The sequence below is a fragment of the Oncorhynchus kisutch genome, linkage group LG21 (assembly GCF_002021735.2).
Source record: "Oncorhynchus kisutch isolate 150728-3 linkage group LG21, Okis_V2, whole genome shotgun sequence".
NCBI classification, from domain to species: Eukaryota; Metazoa; Chordata; class Actinopteri; order Salmoniformes; family Salmonidae; genus Oncorhynchus; species Oncorhynchus kisutch.
The window spans coordinates 32,175,211-32,191,493 of NC_034194.2; the positions used below are offsets into that span (position 1 = coordinate 32,175,211).

The window sequence follows — 16,283 nt, forward strand, 5'->3', positions numbered from 1 at the left end:
ATACAGTACAGTCCACCATACAGTACAGTACACCATACAGTACAGCACATCTTACAGTACACCATACAGTACAGTACATCTTACAGTCCACCATACAGTACAGTCCACCATACAGTACAGCACATCTTACAGTACACCATACAGTACAGTCCACCATACAGTACAGCACATCTTACAGTACAGTACACCATACAGTACAGTCCACCATACAGTACAGCACATCTTACAGTCCACCATACAGTACAGCACATCTTACAGTCCACCATACAGTACAGTACACCATACAGAACAGTACACCATACAGTACAGTACATCTTACAGTCCACCATACAGTACAGCTTGCAGTACACCATACAGTCCAGTAGATCTTATAGTCCACCATACAGTACAGTACAGCTTGCAGGACACCATACAGTACAGTAAAGCTTGCAGTACACCATACAGAACAGTACACCATCCAGTCCAGTACACCATACAGTACACCACAAATATAGTCTGCATCGGTTGTCCCTCTTAGATGTTCCTGTCTTTGGACTTGAGTCCAAGTTCTGGAACAGAGCAGCAGAATCGTTTCCGCCCCCAGCGGGCCACACGGAGCCTGGAGTATCTTGTCTCGGTCTAACCAATGGAACACTGGGATACGTCCTGGTCCGGGGAGGTGAGCGGTGCCCAGACTCGGACAGGAAAGACTGAGGGCATCAATGAGGACACACAGGATCACACCAGTATGAAACACTATGACCTGCATGTTTAAAATGCATCTTTCCTTCCTTCCACCTTCTTTTGCTCCTTCCTTTCATCAAAGGTCACAGGATCACACCTAGTAAGACCAATTCCTTCAATGCACATTCTTGGTGGAACTATAGCAGAATGATAAAGCTCTCCATCAAATAAGAATCCTTTGTCTGTGCTGAAGTCTCTCTGTCCAAGGCAACATGTGACATTACATTCTTATTCAATCAAAGCTTTCTTTATGTGATACAGTAGATGCACAATATCATTCACGTACATGTTTTGGGTTTTTTAGCAACACCACAACTACCAGCTTCCAGTGGTGGATCCTCATATCGCCACCCTGTGGAGCACTTAAGTACTGCAGTACTCAGACGCCAAACAGCACTGCAGACTACAGGGACAGAGGCAATTGGGAGGAGGGAGAATCAGAAAAGAAGCTGTTCAACCAACACAGTACTGGGTAGATGGACTGATAGTGGAAATGAAGGTAAACATGATGATGTAAATCCCATGTCAAGAGGACACTAAGTTTCATTATGACAGAAATACATAATATAAAAACATATGGCTACGCCTGGAAAATGTAAATACAATATTCATTAGAACAAACGCAGGTGCAGGAAATGTAGCAGTTTTATTTTCAGTTCACACACCCATTCAATATGCAATATAAAGCTAAAGCCATTTAGAAACATTGAACCAGCGTTCCAAACTATGAAACAGTTGTCAGTTAACTTTCCCCCCCTTCTTTATATTCAATAGAGCTTCATTCAACACACCATAATCAGAATAGCATATATTGGGCTGAAAAAGGCATTTTGGAGTTCAATACTGACAGAGGTTTGACAGAAATTGGTTTTGGAAATAAACCTCAGTATTTGTATCAATATCATACTGTACATTTAGCTGAATGTCTTGTCCATGTACAGTATTCATTCATTGCATATACAAATAGTCCTTCACACAAAAGTATGTCTAAATTGTCAATGTATTATGTATTACCAGAAACTATAGAAAATAAACAATTAACATGAATGTTAAAATCCACTGAGGACATTTGATGGTCGTTCAACAAATGTTAGTTACTAGTATTTTATATTACGATGAGTACACAGATGGAGAGTGTGTATGAAGTATCAAAATAGATACAGTAATATATAGCTAGGTATTTTGATTTGGCATGGATTTCAAAATCTATAGCCATTTGTCTCATTTCACATTAGCACTGTAAATCCTATTTACTGTCTAATAAAATATATTTCATTCATAATTATCTGAGGTTGGTGTCTATATTGCTGACTTAGCGACAAGTAAAGGCACAAGCTACTTTAGTCTAGTGAAAAGCCCATTTTAAAAATGGTCCTGGGTTTGTCTTTCTCTGATAAGGAAAAATGTGAACAGGATACATTTGCAGAAGCTTAGCTAGTATTTAGTAGTCAGTCTTTAGTGCCAGTCTGTTTGTCACATCATGCCAACTCCGTCACTCACTGGCTGCGTTCAGACAGGCAGACTTATTCTGATCTTTTTTTCACTAATTGAATCTTTGATCAATCAGATCAGATCCTTTGACAATACTTGGGCAAAAGATCAGAATTGGGCTCCCTATGTAAACGCAGAAATGGAATTGGTAGGAGCAGAATCATTGTTTGGATTCTGCTCAACATGACAATGGCCTATTGGTTCCCAACCAGGGGTACTAGGACCCATGGGGGTACTTGAGAAGACCCATTACACCATAGGCTTACTGCTAAATGCACGGGGGGGTACTAGGACCCATGGGGGTACTTGAGAAGACCCATTACACCATAGGCTTACTGCACGAGGGGGTACTTTAGTGGTCATCCGGACAGAGCAGTCGGTGGTACGGTAACCCAAAAAGCTAGTCCATCTTAAAACAGCTTAAATTCCACGTTCGTCCGGACAGAGCAGTCGGTGGTACGGTAACCCAAAAAGCTAGTCCATCTTAAATTCCACGTTCGTCTGGACAGACAGGAGCGAGACCGCAGCACACCACAGGATTTCTACAAGTCATTAATCCTAACATGCGATTGTCTGACCTATATGTTAAGTCAGATCACCAAACAACACTTCCTCCAATTCATAGAACACCATGTATTTTCATTAGAGACGCAACTCACAATCCTGCCGTTTTGTACACAACTTTCCAATATTGTTCTCCAGTTAATAATTATATTAATTCAATTGACCACTGAACCATGTCAAATATACATACGCCATTGTATACAAGCTGAATGAGTTTAGAGAATACTCCTATAATGCCCTTTGGTCAACGTTCATTAGCATGAAACAATGGTCTACACAAAGAGCAGCTCAAAACAAACCAGAAGTTACAGGTTTAACAACAGTCTGACATATAGTTCATCTAACGTCGAATCAAGACTCCAGATTTAAACAGAGTCAATCCAAACAAAATCAGGTGACACAAATATCTTTCTATTTTGGATGAAAGGAAAAAAATTAAAATAGAGACCAGGCTTTATTCTTCAGAATGGCACTTTGTATACTGAAATGATACATTTTCAGGGATTTATTTTTCACCGCAGTCCAACTCCCAACCCTACTTCTCAAAGTGTGTAAAGGTACACACCTCTTCATGGAATGGACAGGTGTGAGAACTCCCTGTACTCAATACACCAAAACAATGGGGGAGGGAACGAGTGTACACTTCAGCTATAGAGTCCCACAGAGTAGGTGTCATAACATCCATAGAACCTAGAGGCCAAACAAGGAAATGGTTCCAATCGTTTTCCCACCATTCATTTTTCCCATAGGGGATATTAGAAACAGTTCAAATAAGAGCTGTCTTTCGTCTAGGCTTACTCTGGTGTGGCATTTTGATAACCGTGAAAATCATTCTTGGACAAGGTGACTTATCAATATATTCTGCCCTATTTACTCTCAGATTATAAAATGCTAATTAGCATCAAAATAGACATCATACAAGACTACAAATCCCTACAAACTCCTGCACGTCATCTCTAGCTGACACCTGTGCTAAGAGGTATTGTGTCAATTTCAGTGGTGGAAAAAGTGACCCAATAGTCATACTTGAGTAAAAGTAAAGAAACCTTGATAGAAAATTAAAAGGTGAGTCACCCAGTAAAATACTTAAGGAAAAGTCTAAAAGTATTTGGTTTTAAATATACTTAAGTATCAAAGTAAAACTACAAATAATTTCAAATTCCTTATATTAAGTAAACCAGATGGCACAATTCTATATATATATATTTTTTTACGGACAGCCAGGGGCACTCTCCAAACTTAGACATAATTTCCAAACTATTCGTTTTTAGTGAGTTCGCCAGATCAGAGGCAGCAGGGATGACCAGGGATGTTTTCTTGATAAGTGTGTGAATTGGACAAATTTCCTATCCCACTAAGCATTCAAAATGTAATGAGTACTTTTGGGTGTCAGGGAAAATGTATGAAGTAAAAAGTACATTATTTTCTTTAGAAATGCAGTGAAGTCAAATTAAAAGTTGTCAAAAATATAAACAGCAAAGTACAGATACCCCCAAAACTACTTAAGTAGTACTTTAAAGTATTTGTACACCACCGGTCAATTTAAAACGTTCAAAAGACAGTTCACAGAATTGTCAATTTAAAGAAATGTAGCCAATTGATTTATTAAATACATTTAGCTAACAGATAAGAATCTCTGGATGAACTACCTTTGCCTAAATTTGGCAGTCTAGTCCAGCTCATCATGGCATTTGTAGTTCTTTATGATAGCAACTAATTAGCATTTCATTTGGGGGGGATTAAATAGAGGCAAATATATTGATAAAAGTCACTTTGTCCTAGAGAAATGTAACATTTATCTAAAACTCACACCAGGGTTAGCCTACATGAAAGACAGCCCTTATTTTAAGTGTTTCTAAAATCCCCTATAGGAAAAATTAATGGTAGAAAAACAATTGGAACCATTTCCTTATTTGACTGCTAGGTTTTATGGGTATTATGACTCATACTGTGGTGGTCTATAGGGGTAGAGAATGGGGCAACAGTCTGACTGGTCTTACAGTAGAAAGGAGAATGACTAGAAGGTTCATCATCATCACCGCCATCCTACTACAGGAGTAGAGATCACAAAAGCGGTGGAAGGAATTGTTTTTGCCGCTCCGTGTCACTTAAATATAACCTGACAGTTTTGATTTAAAGCTGCTTTTTTGAACAATAGATTTCTGTTAGATACAGAGTCCCAAATACAGACAAGAAAAACCCCTAAAATCACACTGTGTCCCAATCCTCCTGTCATACAGGTAAAAAATAAACATTTGGTTGATCTGTTTATTTCTTATGGCACGTACTGCCTTTGTCATTTTCTTGCCAACAAGGCACAGAGTCCACCAACTTACTGAGAACATGTTATATGAAAGCCATCACTTTTTCCCCTCAACACATCCCTTGCTAAATTCCAAACCAGCCCCTACTTCCTAGGCACTCTTGTAGATAGGAGAGGATTGAGTCGGGTTGAACTATCTTCACCTTGCCATCCACAGGAGACAGGACAAACAGATCTGGAACATGGGGTGTATTCATTATGTCAGATTCCTTTGCAAAAGTTTTGCAACGGAAAACGTTTATTTCAATTGGAAAACGTTTTGCAACAGAAACAAGAGTTTCTATTGGACACATGCAGGTAGGTCCCTCCAAGTTTGGTTCCGTCTGCTCGGTTTGTTTCCGTTTAGTTGCTGCGGTAAACGGTTTCCTTTGCAAACGGAATCCGACTAATGAATACACCCCAGGCTAGGAGTTGATTTGGAATTCATCTTTTGTTGACACAAACCACAGATGAAGCTCCTTTCATTCGCCCGCTCACTCACAGGAACCAACCAGAGTGCTTGGCTCAGTCACAGGAACCAACCAGAGTGCTTGTTTCTCCAAATGCTACTTGCCAAGCTCAGTTTGTAAGGCTGAAAGGTAATGTTAACATAATAACAGTAAAAGGCAATACGTTCTATACGTTTCAGTAACTTGCAGGGAATGACTATGTAAATACACAAGTATGAACATCCAGTCTTTTAAATTATGTAAACATATACATCTTTCGTTGAGGTCAGTACATGGATCCTCTTCATATGAAAACGTTACTGAAGCATGGAGCGGATGTTTTTTGGAGTGGACTCGTCGTGCAGGTGTTTGGTGGTGAACCTGAAAGACAAAGCAGGATGAAGGCATAGGGCTGAAACACCTAGCTTGTTTTTAACCAAAATAAGCCAATTTAATGAAGGTTTTTAACAGATATACAGAAGTGCCTTGGGATTGTTTGCTGTATTGCCGTGGGAGCAATCCAGAGAGCACCCTCTACCATTCAGTAATATTGGAAGCTAAGGAGCACTCCTACCACAATACCATTTATAAATCATCTGGCATTTCAACTGAATAAGGTGAGACATCAGAGAAGTACTAAACTAAAGCGAGGATAGAGACTTACTTGAGGGCGTTCAGGAGACCTTCAACATTATCTGCTGGCTGTTCTTTCAGGACCTTTATGCATCCCTTCATCTGATGAAAAACAACAAAATGCACTATTACTCTGGATACACATGTAAAACATTCAAACAGAAATTGACACACATTTTCCATTGGCATGACTTAGACAAAACAGCGAGATACACATGATGCTAACGTCAGGCTTTCAGTAGCCGCTGTATGTATAGAAGATGTATGTATAGAAGATGTATGTATAGAAGATGTATTATTCCATATGGGATGAGAATTTGTTTCCTGCTTTAACCAACTCCTCCACACTGGGAGCCTTCTGTAACCTCCAGGTCACCTTCCCCTGTAAACAGCCCTGTACTATCAGTATAGGTGAGAGAGGAGGTTCTCACGTCTATCTTGGAGGACTTGTTGAAGGCTCCGTTGGGATGGACGTGGTCGTACAGGATGATGACTCCAACCATCACTCTCATACAAAACAGCAGCGTGTCCTCACTGTTGAACCGGCACGTGTAGTCTCTGGAGGGAGAGAGGGATACACACACACACACACACGCCAATTCACAGTACACGTTGAACAGTTGTTTATAGCGTGGCATTGATAAACAGACTCACTCTGGATATAGTCACTCTGCAAAATGTCTACAGGTAAAGTACATCAAGTCAACTCACGGTGTCTCCAGCATGACTTTACAGACACTGGCCATTGTACTGAGAACGTCAGTGGTGTTCTCCAGGGGTAATGTCTTGTTCTGGAGATATAACAAGGTAACAACACAAACCATCATCAGACTGAAGAAATGAGGGAACCAGACTTAACTTACAACACCCACCTGCTTCAAAATCTGACTGAACAGGGAGTAACACAACTGAACTCTAATAGACACTGCTGCTATTAAATTAACACAAATCTAACCATCAACTCTTTTCACAGAGCAGCTAACAATAAGAAGGAAGTCTCTTACCTCTGTTACGAAGTTTGTCGTAGCTGTGCTTAAGGTTTTCAGCATGGGCGTTGCCTCGGCGTAGAACAGTGACATTCTGTTGGCCATCTCATTGTTGACCTCTCTCTCTATATCCAACTAAAGACAAAACAGGAAGAGGGTCAACATCTGATCCATCTTTAGCTTCAAGGCAGAGGAGAGTGGATGTCAACAGAGGACTGCTAACCAGGCCTTAGACAAGCTATTCTGTCACATTCAGACTAAAACAGACATGACTACGGTCACAAAATTCTGGTAACTTTCCAATGACCAGGTTTTTCAGAAATCCCTGTTGGAAGATTGGTAAAGTTACGTGATTTTTTGCAACCCTAGACCGACAACAGTTCTCTCAGACTCACATTCATGTTGTTTATCCTGTTTCGGCTGATGGTCCTCCTGTAATAACTGAAGTCATTCTGGATGGCAGGAATTCTCATCTGAAAGTTAAGTTCATTTAGTTCCAACAGACAACATGGGAAGTGTTATTTGTCAAGAGGGAATAAAATAGGTGCTAACTTGGCACTTGTGTACAGAAATTAACCATTTGAAATTACGTGTGTGTGTGTGTGTGTGTGTGTGTGTGACTGACCTTGAGTTCGTCGAAGCGCAGGGTAAAGTGAAGGATCTCAGCAAACTGTTTGGCCAGAGCCTGCTCCTTCTCTAGGTGCTGGGTGGGGGTGTACGGGGGGCATGTCAGGGACTCCAGCAGGCTCTGAAGGGCCCTCTCTACAGGAGAAGAAACACAGTTAATACATTACAAACATGAGGTAAGTTTTAAACACGCCAGGCTCTCCAGCAGGCTATGGAGGGCTCTCTTCAAACACCTGAAGGAGGAAAATGGTACGGGTGTAAAAAAAATTAAAACATGTTTCATGTCTCCAATGTGAAAAAGATAACATAAAAAAAAATATAATATACTATTAATAGTATACCAACATTTAATTGATTGGCTTTTGATAGTAATTAAAATGTCATCCCCCGCCACGCTAAGTGCTTCTTCGTGGAAGGATAAAGGTTGGACTTACCTAGTCTCAGCGAGAAGCCGTACAACTTTTTGAGTCGTATGACTAAGGGACAGACTGAGTTCCAGGCTCTCTCCTGTAGGATCATGTCATTGGGGTTCTGAATGGCCTGGGCGGAAACAATGACAGACGCAATGGTTAAATGTACATCATCTATATGGAATTTAAAAAAATTGAGTAATGAAAACCATTCTGAGATGTCTGGTATGAAATCATCAATTTAGCTTTACATTTATAGGTTTGAGTGAGTGTGAATATGCAAAGCCTGTGCCTACGACTGTGTGTGTGTAAGCATATCCAGTAGATATACATACCTCTCGTATCTCCTGTCCGGCTCCCTTGTAGGCCTGTAGGCCAGAGAGGATGCTCTCAGAGTCCTGGAGCACTGCGTTCACCTGGTTCCATACATCTCTCTCACAGTCTGTGGGCTGTGCATCTGACACACACCACAACAACAGTTAGCCTGGCTAGCTAGCAGGCAGCATATAGACAACACAACAGTTAGCCTGGCTAGCTAGCAGGCAGCATATAGACAACACAACAGTTAGCCTGGCTAGCTAGCAGGCAGCATATAGACAACACAACAGTTAGCCTGGCTAGCTAGCAGGCAGCATATAGACAACACAACAACACTGTACTGGAGTGGACATTAAACTCATACACATTATGACAATTTGGTTTTCAATGATTATGTGATACAAACTGTCCTTTAACAGGAATTGGGAACTATGTGTATGCCTTTGTTTGGTTGTCAAAAACCAACCATGCATGTATACATAGGGCGTTTTCTAACACAGTAATACCATGTATAATGCTTACAATAGAATCTCAGCAACGAATAGCATGATACAATATACTTTAGTGAGGGAATTGTAAAACATTCAGCAAGCATGACATAAACATGAATATCTCTGGTTCAAAGATAATCTAAGCACGAGGAGACAGGGAAAGGCTACTCTGTGGTAAACAGAAGAGCAGCATGGGATCTGCCAGTATAATAGCAGCACGACCTGCTGCTCCCTACAAGGCTACAGAAGGCAGCGGCTTATAGCGCTGCCCTTTAGATGGCAAGCTCTTAATCATACTCAAAGCATTTTCATATTAGAAGCTGCAGCTAACACACATACAGTCAGTCAGTAACCTACATTATTTCCCAACAGACTAAACATAGAACATCAGTTGATGTCAAAATACTATGACTGTGAAGAGTAAATGCATTGTAAAACATTCCCTTTCTCTATGGTAGATAAACAAGAGAAGGAATTAGGCTACTGCTAAGGAATATGCTTGGCGTGAGTGGAATAGGCTACTGCTAAGGAATATGCTTGGCGTGAGTGGAATAGGCTACTGCTAAGGAATATGCTTAGCGTGAGTGGAACAGGCTACTGCTAAGGAATATGCTTAGCGTGAGTGGAATAGGCTACTGCTAAGGAATATGCTTGGCGTGAGTGGAATAGGCTACTGCCAAGGAATATGCTTGGCGTGAGTGGAATAGGCTACTACTAAGGAATATGCTTGGCGTGAGTGGAATAGGCTACTACTAAGGAATATGCTTGGCGTGAGTGGAATAGGCTACTACTAAGGAATATGCTTGGTGTGAGTGGAATAGGCTACTACTAAGGAATATGCTTGGTGTGAGTGGAATAGGCTACTACTAAGGAATATGCTTGGTTTGAGTGGAATAGGCTACTACTAAGGAATATGCTTGGGGTAGGTGGAATAGGCTACTGCTAAGGAATATGCTTGGCGTGAGTGGAATAGGCTACTGCTAAGGAATATGCTTGGCGTGAGTGGAATAGGCTACTGCTAAGGAATATGCTTGGCGTGAGTGGAATAGGCAACTGCTAAGGAATATGCTTGGCGTGAGTGGAATAGGCAACTGCTAAGGAATATGCTTGGCGTGAGTGGAATAGGCAACTGCTAAGGAATATGCTTGGTGTGAGTGGAATAGGCTACTGCTAAGGAATATGCTTGGTGTGAGTGGAATAGGCAACTGCTAAGGAATATGCTTGGTGTGAGTGGAATAGGCTACTGCTAAGGAATATGCTTGGTGTGAGTGGAATAGGCAACTGCTAAGGAATATGCTTGGTGTGAGTGGAATAGGCTACTGCTAAGGAATATGCTTGGCGTGAGTGGAATAGGCAACTGCTAAGGAATATGCTTGGTGTGAGTGGAATAGGCTACTGCTAAGGAATATGCTTGGTGTGAGCGCTTCCCCCATGTCTCCGTGTCATTTTTTAAGCCAAGAGTATATTTTATTATGTTAACAGTTCAGCTGCTGTCTCTAGCCTATATCATATGTAGGAAGAGTTGCAAGGCAATGAAGCAATGGATATCCAGCCGAGCCACACCCAGATGTTACACGATTTACAATAACATGAGGCTATGGTTTACGATGACTATGCCAGCTCTAACTACATCTGGGCCTAGTTCTGCTTTCTACTCCAGGACAACTAAATCAGGAAAAGCAGAGCACTGAAAAGGTCAGGACATCATCAGGACATATTAAACATCAAATAGGATAACATCAGTTTGAGTTTTGTTTGTTGATAATGAATAATTTACTGCCATTAGACATGAGGAAATGAGGTGCATGCAACAACAAAAACAAACCGCTTGAAAACAGATCTCTTGATTAGACGAGAGACAATAGGCAAGCAAGGGGCTGTTCTAGGAGCATAGACTACGAAACATGCAGGTAGCTTAGTAACAGGGTCAGAATTAATTCCAGTTCAATTCAGCCAATGAAAAAATTATCCTAATTGAAAATAACTGTTCTCAGTTGTGCAATTGGAAGCGTATTGAAATGGAACTGTCCCCAAACCCTGGTTAGTAAAGGAGCTCTACAGAAGGAAAGCTCTAGAGAAGGAAGAACACAGGCCAGGCAATAGCTGTGCTCACTTTCAAAGTCAAGGAAAAAGTTTGGTCCTTGCTCAAGTTCAGTGCAAGTGAGCACTTTCAACAGATTCCCCATTTGGTTTCTGAAAGAGAGGAAAGCCAGAGAAGAAAGAGAGAAAGAGGTGTGTTGTGTTAGAGATAGGTCAGGTACAGGTACAGGCAGACACGGCTTTATGTCCAGAGGGGACCCATAGATATAAACCACTTGCTGACTGACTGGGGGAAGCGTTTCATGCTTACACCTCCCGTCAAACTCCTGCACACTCCTCCTTCAGACTTACTTTCAAAGTCCAGGAAAAAATGTGGATAGTTCTCTATTTCCCTTGTAAGGACTTTTAGAAGATTACCCATTCCAGCAAACCTGATCAAAAATGATAAAAACAAAAATAAATACTTTTAGACACATTTAAATATATTCACAAATGCAATGTGTCAAATGATTCAAGAGTAGAAATAACATTCAAGGATTAAAAAGAGAATGCATTCATTTGTAATCCCCTTTGAATACATTACACAGTACATAGCACACCAACAAAAAGGTTATTTCAACTTGTTTCTCCCTTTTATAGGGACTTGGATAACCACAGTGACAATAATTGTGTAAAGTGACTACATCTCAGAGGCAGGACTGGTAATATTGGTTCCCTCACAGAGACACTCTTCTAAAGACCGCTGTCAAACATTCAGTCCACTAGCATTGTCCAACCCAGGGTTGCCCAAACTTTGTCCTTAGGACAGGTTTTGGTTTTTGCCCTAGCACTACACAGCTGATTCAAATAAATCAACTAATCATCAAGCTTTGATAGTTTGCATGAGCTGTGAAGGGCCCTGGGGTCCCAAGGACAGAGTTTGGGAACCCCTGCTCTCACCAGCGCGTGGCAACGTCCCACCATTAGGTTCTCTCAGTGCGCGTGGCAACGTCCAACCATTAGGTTCTCTCAGTGCGCGTGGCAACATCCCACTATTAGGTTCTCTCAGTGCGCGTGGCAACGTTCCACTATTAGGTTCTCTCAGTGCGCGTGGCAACATTCCACTATTTGTTTCTCTCAGTGCACGTGGCAACGTTCCAGTATTAACCGAGGGTGTCCTCTACACAACATCAAGATATAGGCCTAGTGATGTGATTTAGCGAGTTTAAATTGTGTGGTTAGGTGTTCATGGAATGCATGTACAAGGCCTGTGTAATGGAACAACAGTGGCTCCTCCATGTCTCACAGTGTGTGTGTGGCTGTGCATGTGTATTTAAAGGTCTAAGGAAATGAAACAGAGGGTAGAATAACATTCTGATCAAGTCTTTAGAAGATAAAGTCCTTTAAGATCCCAGAAAGGGCTAGTTAAGTCTTCAACGCCGGTTGAACTACTCTTTAAACTGTTTCATTGGAGGCAACAAGACGGTAGTAATTTCCAGAGGATTGGCTACCTTAAGCAATGCTTAGCGGGTGGTCACTATAGCACATAATTACACAGCAGCCTAGCTACATCAGAGGCTAGTGAAGATGATTACTGCCTTAAGAGCGGCTGATCTGATGCAGTCCCTGCTGGACCAAACAGAACGGGGAGAGTAAATGAGTGCCAGATTTAGGGAGATTATCACAATTGGCCTATTGGCTGTGTGTCTACTTATGCCAGTGTTTTGATTGGTCCATAAGCTAAGGGTGTCAGTAAAACGTATATAATTTTCTATATGTATGATCATCACAGCACACGTCTCCCTCATCTCTTACGGTTAGATCTTTACAGTGACACTAACACTTACACAGAATGCACCCCTACACTGCCTTCTGAACATACTCACTCCCCTTGACATATTTCACATTTGGTTGTGTTACAGCCCAAATTCAAAATTGGATAAAAAAAAATACTCATGCATCCAAATACAATATTGGATATTGGCAAACTGAAAACATGTTCCTTAATTTTTGTTCAAATGTATCGAAAATGAAATACAGAAATATGTTGTTTACATAAGTATTCACACCCTCGAGGGTCAACACTTTGTAGAAGCACCTTAAAGATTTGAGTCGTCTTGGGTATGACTGGATCAGTTAATGAACATCTGGATTTGGGGATTTTTCAATGGGATTCAAATCTGGGTTTTGGCTTGGCCACTCAGACTTACACATTCTTGTTTTGAAGCCATTCCAGCGGTGATTTGGCTGTCTGCTTGGGGTCATTGCCCTGTTGGAACGGAAATCTTTGTTTGCACTCTGAAGCAGGTTCTCATCAAGGATTTGGCTCCATTCATTGTTCCCTCTATCCTTACCAGCCTCTACCTCCGATAAGCATCCCCATACCATGATGCTGCCAACGCCATGCTTCATGGTAGGGATGGTATTAGATGGATGATGAGCTGTGCCTGGTTTTCTCCAGAATAGTGCTTTGCATTCAGGCCAAAGTTTGTCTCATCAGACCACAGAATCTTTCACATACTTTTTTTCAAACTTGGGTGTGCTGTCGTGTGACTTTTTCTCAGGAGTGGCTTCCGTCTGGCCACGTGCCCATTAAGCCCAGATTGGTGAAGTGCTGTATAAAACCTTGTCCTTCTGGCAGGTTCTCCCATCTCAGCCAAGGAACTCTGTATTTCTGTCAGAGTGGTAATTGGGTTCTTGGTCAACTCCCTGACTAAGGTCCTTCTTGCCTGGTTGCTCAGTTTGGTCGGGCGCCCAGAGTCTGGGTCGTTCCATATTTTTTCAATTTCCCCACTGTGCTCTTGGAAACTTTCATCACTTTGGAAATGGATTCCTCCCCTTCCCCAGATATATCCCTAGTCACAATTCTATCTAGGAGATCTATGGACTATAGTTTCTGCTATGACATACACTCATTTGTGGGACCTTATATAGACAGGTGTGTTTCTCTCTAAATCATGTCCAAACAATTGAAGAAAAAAGGATGATCAAAGGATATTGGATGCACCGGAGCTCAATTTGGAGTCATAGCAAAGCAGTTTGAGTACTTAGAGTTCTGTATATATATTTTTCAATATATTTGCAAACATTTCTAAAAACATGTTTTCACTTTGTCATTACGGGGTACTGTGTGTAGATGGGTGCATTCAGGCTGTAACAACAAAATGTGGAATAAGTCAGATACTTTCTGAAGGCAGTGTAAGTCCACCGGTCAATACTCCATTTGCTATCTTTAGCCCCTCACATATCCCTGGGAATGTAATCCACAGAAAATATGGAAATAAAAAACTAAATGCATCCATCTGCACGAGAGCCATCATATTACAATTCAAAAACAGAGCATCACTTTTGCTGCTAGGGGGTGGTGTTGCATCATGGTGCTTATTCCCAGTACAATCCAGTCCTTCCGTGAATAGGGCAGGCTATACTAGAGTATACCACTAGGTTTGCTTCTCTTCCCCATCCATACCTTAATTCATCCAATCATGGTCTCAATTGTAAAGATTCCTGAGAACATGATTAGACTAATCAGTCGTGTTAGTGCCGGGCTGGAACAAAAGCCTGTACCCTCTGTTTCCTCTCTGGGACGAGAGTTGGAGAGCCCTGCAGTCATCCCAGCGAGGCCTGGTAAAGAGGCAGAGGAGGACGTGGAACACAATGGGGTTTCTGCCTTGCTTGGCTGGCCGGTTATCAGTTAGATATTCACTAGCGTTTCCTGTCTCAGTCTCAAATGAAGAGTCAACAAGTCCAGGCTCAGGGCCAGTCTAAACAAGCACAAGCTAATAATTCAGAGAAGGAGAGGGGGTAGTGGGTATCACCATAGTAACAACAATGTGCTGACTAGCTGTATTATTAGTGTACTATTAATCACCTTTAGGGTGCCTAGTTTCATGTTTCAACGTTTGTCAGGTGAACCGGATACTGCAGGTGGAAAACAGTACAGTGAAATGCTTACTTGCAAGCTCTTTCCCAACAATGCAGAATAAAAGTGTTAAAATAGATTCTTATCTAATGAGAATCCAATGAAGTTGCATTCAGGTCAGTGGCTGTATCATTACTCCAATGTGCAGGGACACTGGAGTGGAGGAGGAAGGTGTACATGTACACAGGGGTAAAAAGTGGCTGGTAGCACGATAAATACCCATGGTAATTGGCCTCAATATGACCTGAAATGGTCTGCATAGAAGGCCTAACGTCAGGAACACTGACTACAAACAAACATGTTCCTATTAAAATTCCTTTGAAAAATCATGGAATATGGCATGTTTAAACACACACTCTCCCTCCCCCTTTTGACCTGCCTCTGCAGTGAGCTGACAGTAATAATGAATGACGACTCCTTGGCGGTCGGGATGTGTCTGTGGAAGTCTTCAGAAGACCTTCCCAGCGTAACCCTAAGAAGCCTCTGACATAATGGTACATATGTAGAGCAGGGGGATTCAGAACGTCTTGATTCCACTTTCATAACTATTTACCTGCATGTTTTAACCTGAAAACCAATGATTGAATTTCTCTGTGATTCCTGTCTTGGACTGGGTCAACCTGGAAACACAATGCCTCCATAAAGAGCTCTTATTTCACCAGCTTTATGAAAAGAGCCATTGTGTAACATCATAACCCATATTTTAAAGTTAAGTCTTTTAGAAAGACAGAAATGAATAATGCTGTCTAAATGTAACGTCTAAATGGTTGTTTTACTTCATCTCTCTGCTGTGACAGAGTTGTATTCCTCAGTAAAGAGGTGCTGAATACATTCCACAATACTTTCCTGTTGTGGAAACGGAGAGATATGAGTCATGCATTGTGCTTTGTAATTAAACTCGCTCAGTGCAATTAAAGTCCAAACGAGCAGCATGCTAAAACTGCTTTTCTCGCTGCGTTAAGATTTGAAACAACCTCCGTTGGGGAAAAGAGCGAGTCCAGAGAAAACACAAACCACAACATATTCTGCTCTGGATTGAAACCAGGAAATCATTTGTGCACATATTTCATAATGGTCTTAAGTTACTAACTAAACCCTGACGGGTGGTTGCCCAGACCAACAGTCCTACTCCCATGTTGTGTTATAGAGCTGAGGATGTGCAACAGTAAACTTGTGCAATAAGAAGGTAGATTTATATTCTACTGTTGCAAAACTGCTCTACTGAATCTGACCCTGGCCTTAAACATGATATGGACTTGGGTTTGTGGATTTTACTGCAGGAGTAAAGCTTCACCTGGGTCTGATCAACCACCTCATAAACATGTTTCGGTCTTCATTACCCTAAAGC

At 41.4% G+C, this 16,283-nt stretch overlaps 1 protein-coding gene across 11 annotated transcripts in view; it reads right to left on the bottom strand.

Moving 5' to 3' along the window:
• Positions 1–1,350: 1,350 nt before the first annotated feature.
• The window catches only part of LOC109866584 (protein FAM49A), a 46,408-nt gene continuing 31,475 nt past the window's right edge, over positions 1,351–16,283 (bottom strand). For 4 of the 11 annotated variants that reach the window (XM_031800436.1, XM_031800434.1, XM_031800435.1 and 1 more), the window contains 11 exons: positions 11,386–11,465; positions 11,108–11,187; positions 8,521–8,642; positions 8,210–8,315; positions 7,774–7,910; positions 7,544–7,621; positions 7,167–7,283; positions 6,874–6,953; positions 6,594–6,720; positions 6,194–6,264; positions 1,351–5,910 (listed from right to left, as the gene is read on the bottom strand). In XM_031800436.1, coding sequence (XP_031656296.1) covers positions 5,847–5,910; positions 6,194–6,264; positions 6,594–6,720; positions 6,874–6,953; positions 7,167–7,283; positions 7,544–7,621; positions 7,774–7,910; positions 8,210–8,315; positions 8,521–8,642; positions 11,108–11,180 — 975 coding nt within the window. In that variant the 5' untranslated portion in view covers positions 11,181–11,187; positions 11,386–11,465 and the 3' untranslated portion in view covers positions 1,351–5,846. The remainder of the gene's footprint in view (positions 5,911–6,193; positions 6,265–6,593; positions 6,721–6,873; positions 6,954–7,166; positions 7,284–7,543; positions 7,622–7,773; positions 7,911–8,209; positions 8,316–8,520; positions 8,643–11,107; positions 11,188–11,385; positions 11,466–16,283) is intronic. The other 7 variants (XM_031800438.1, XM_020455326.2, XM_031800441.1 and 4 more) reach the window with 3 other exon arrangements.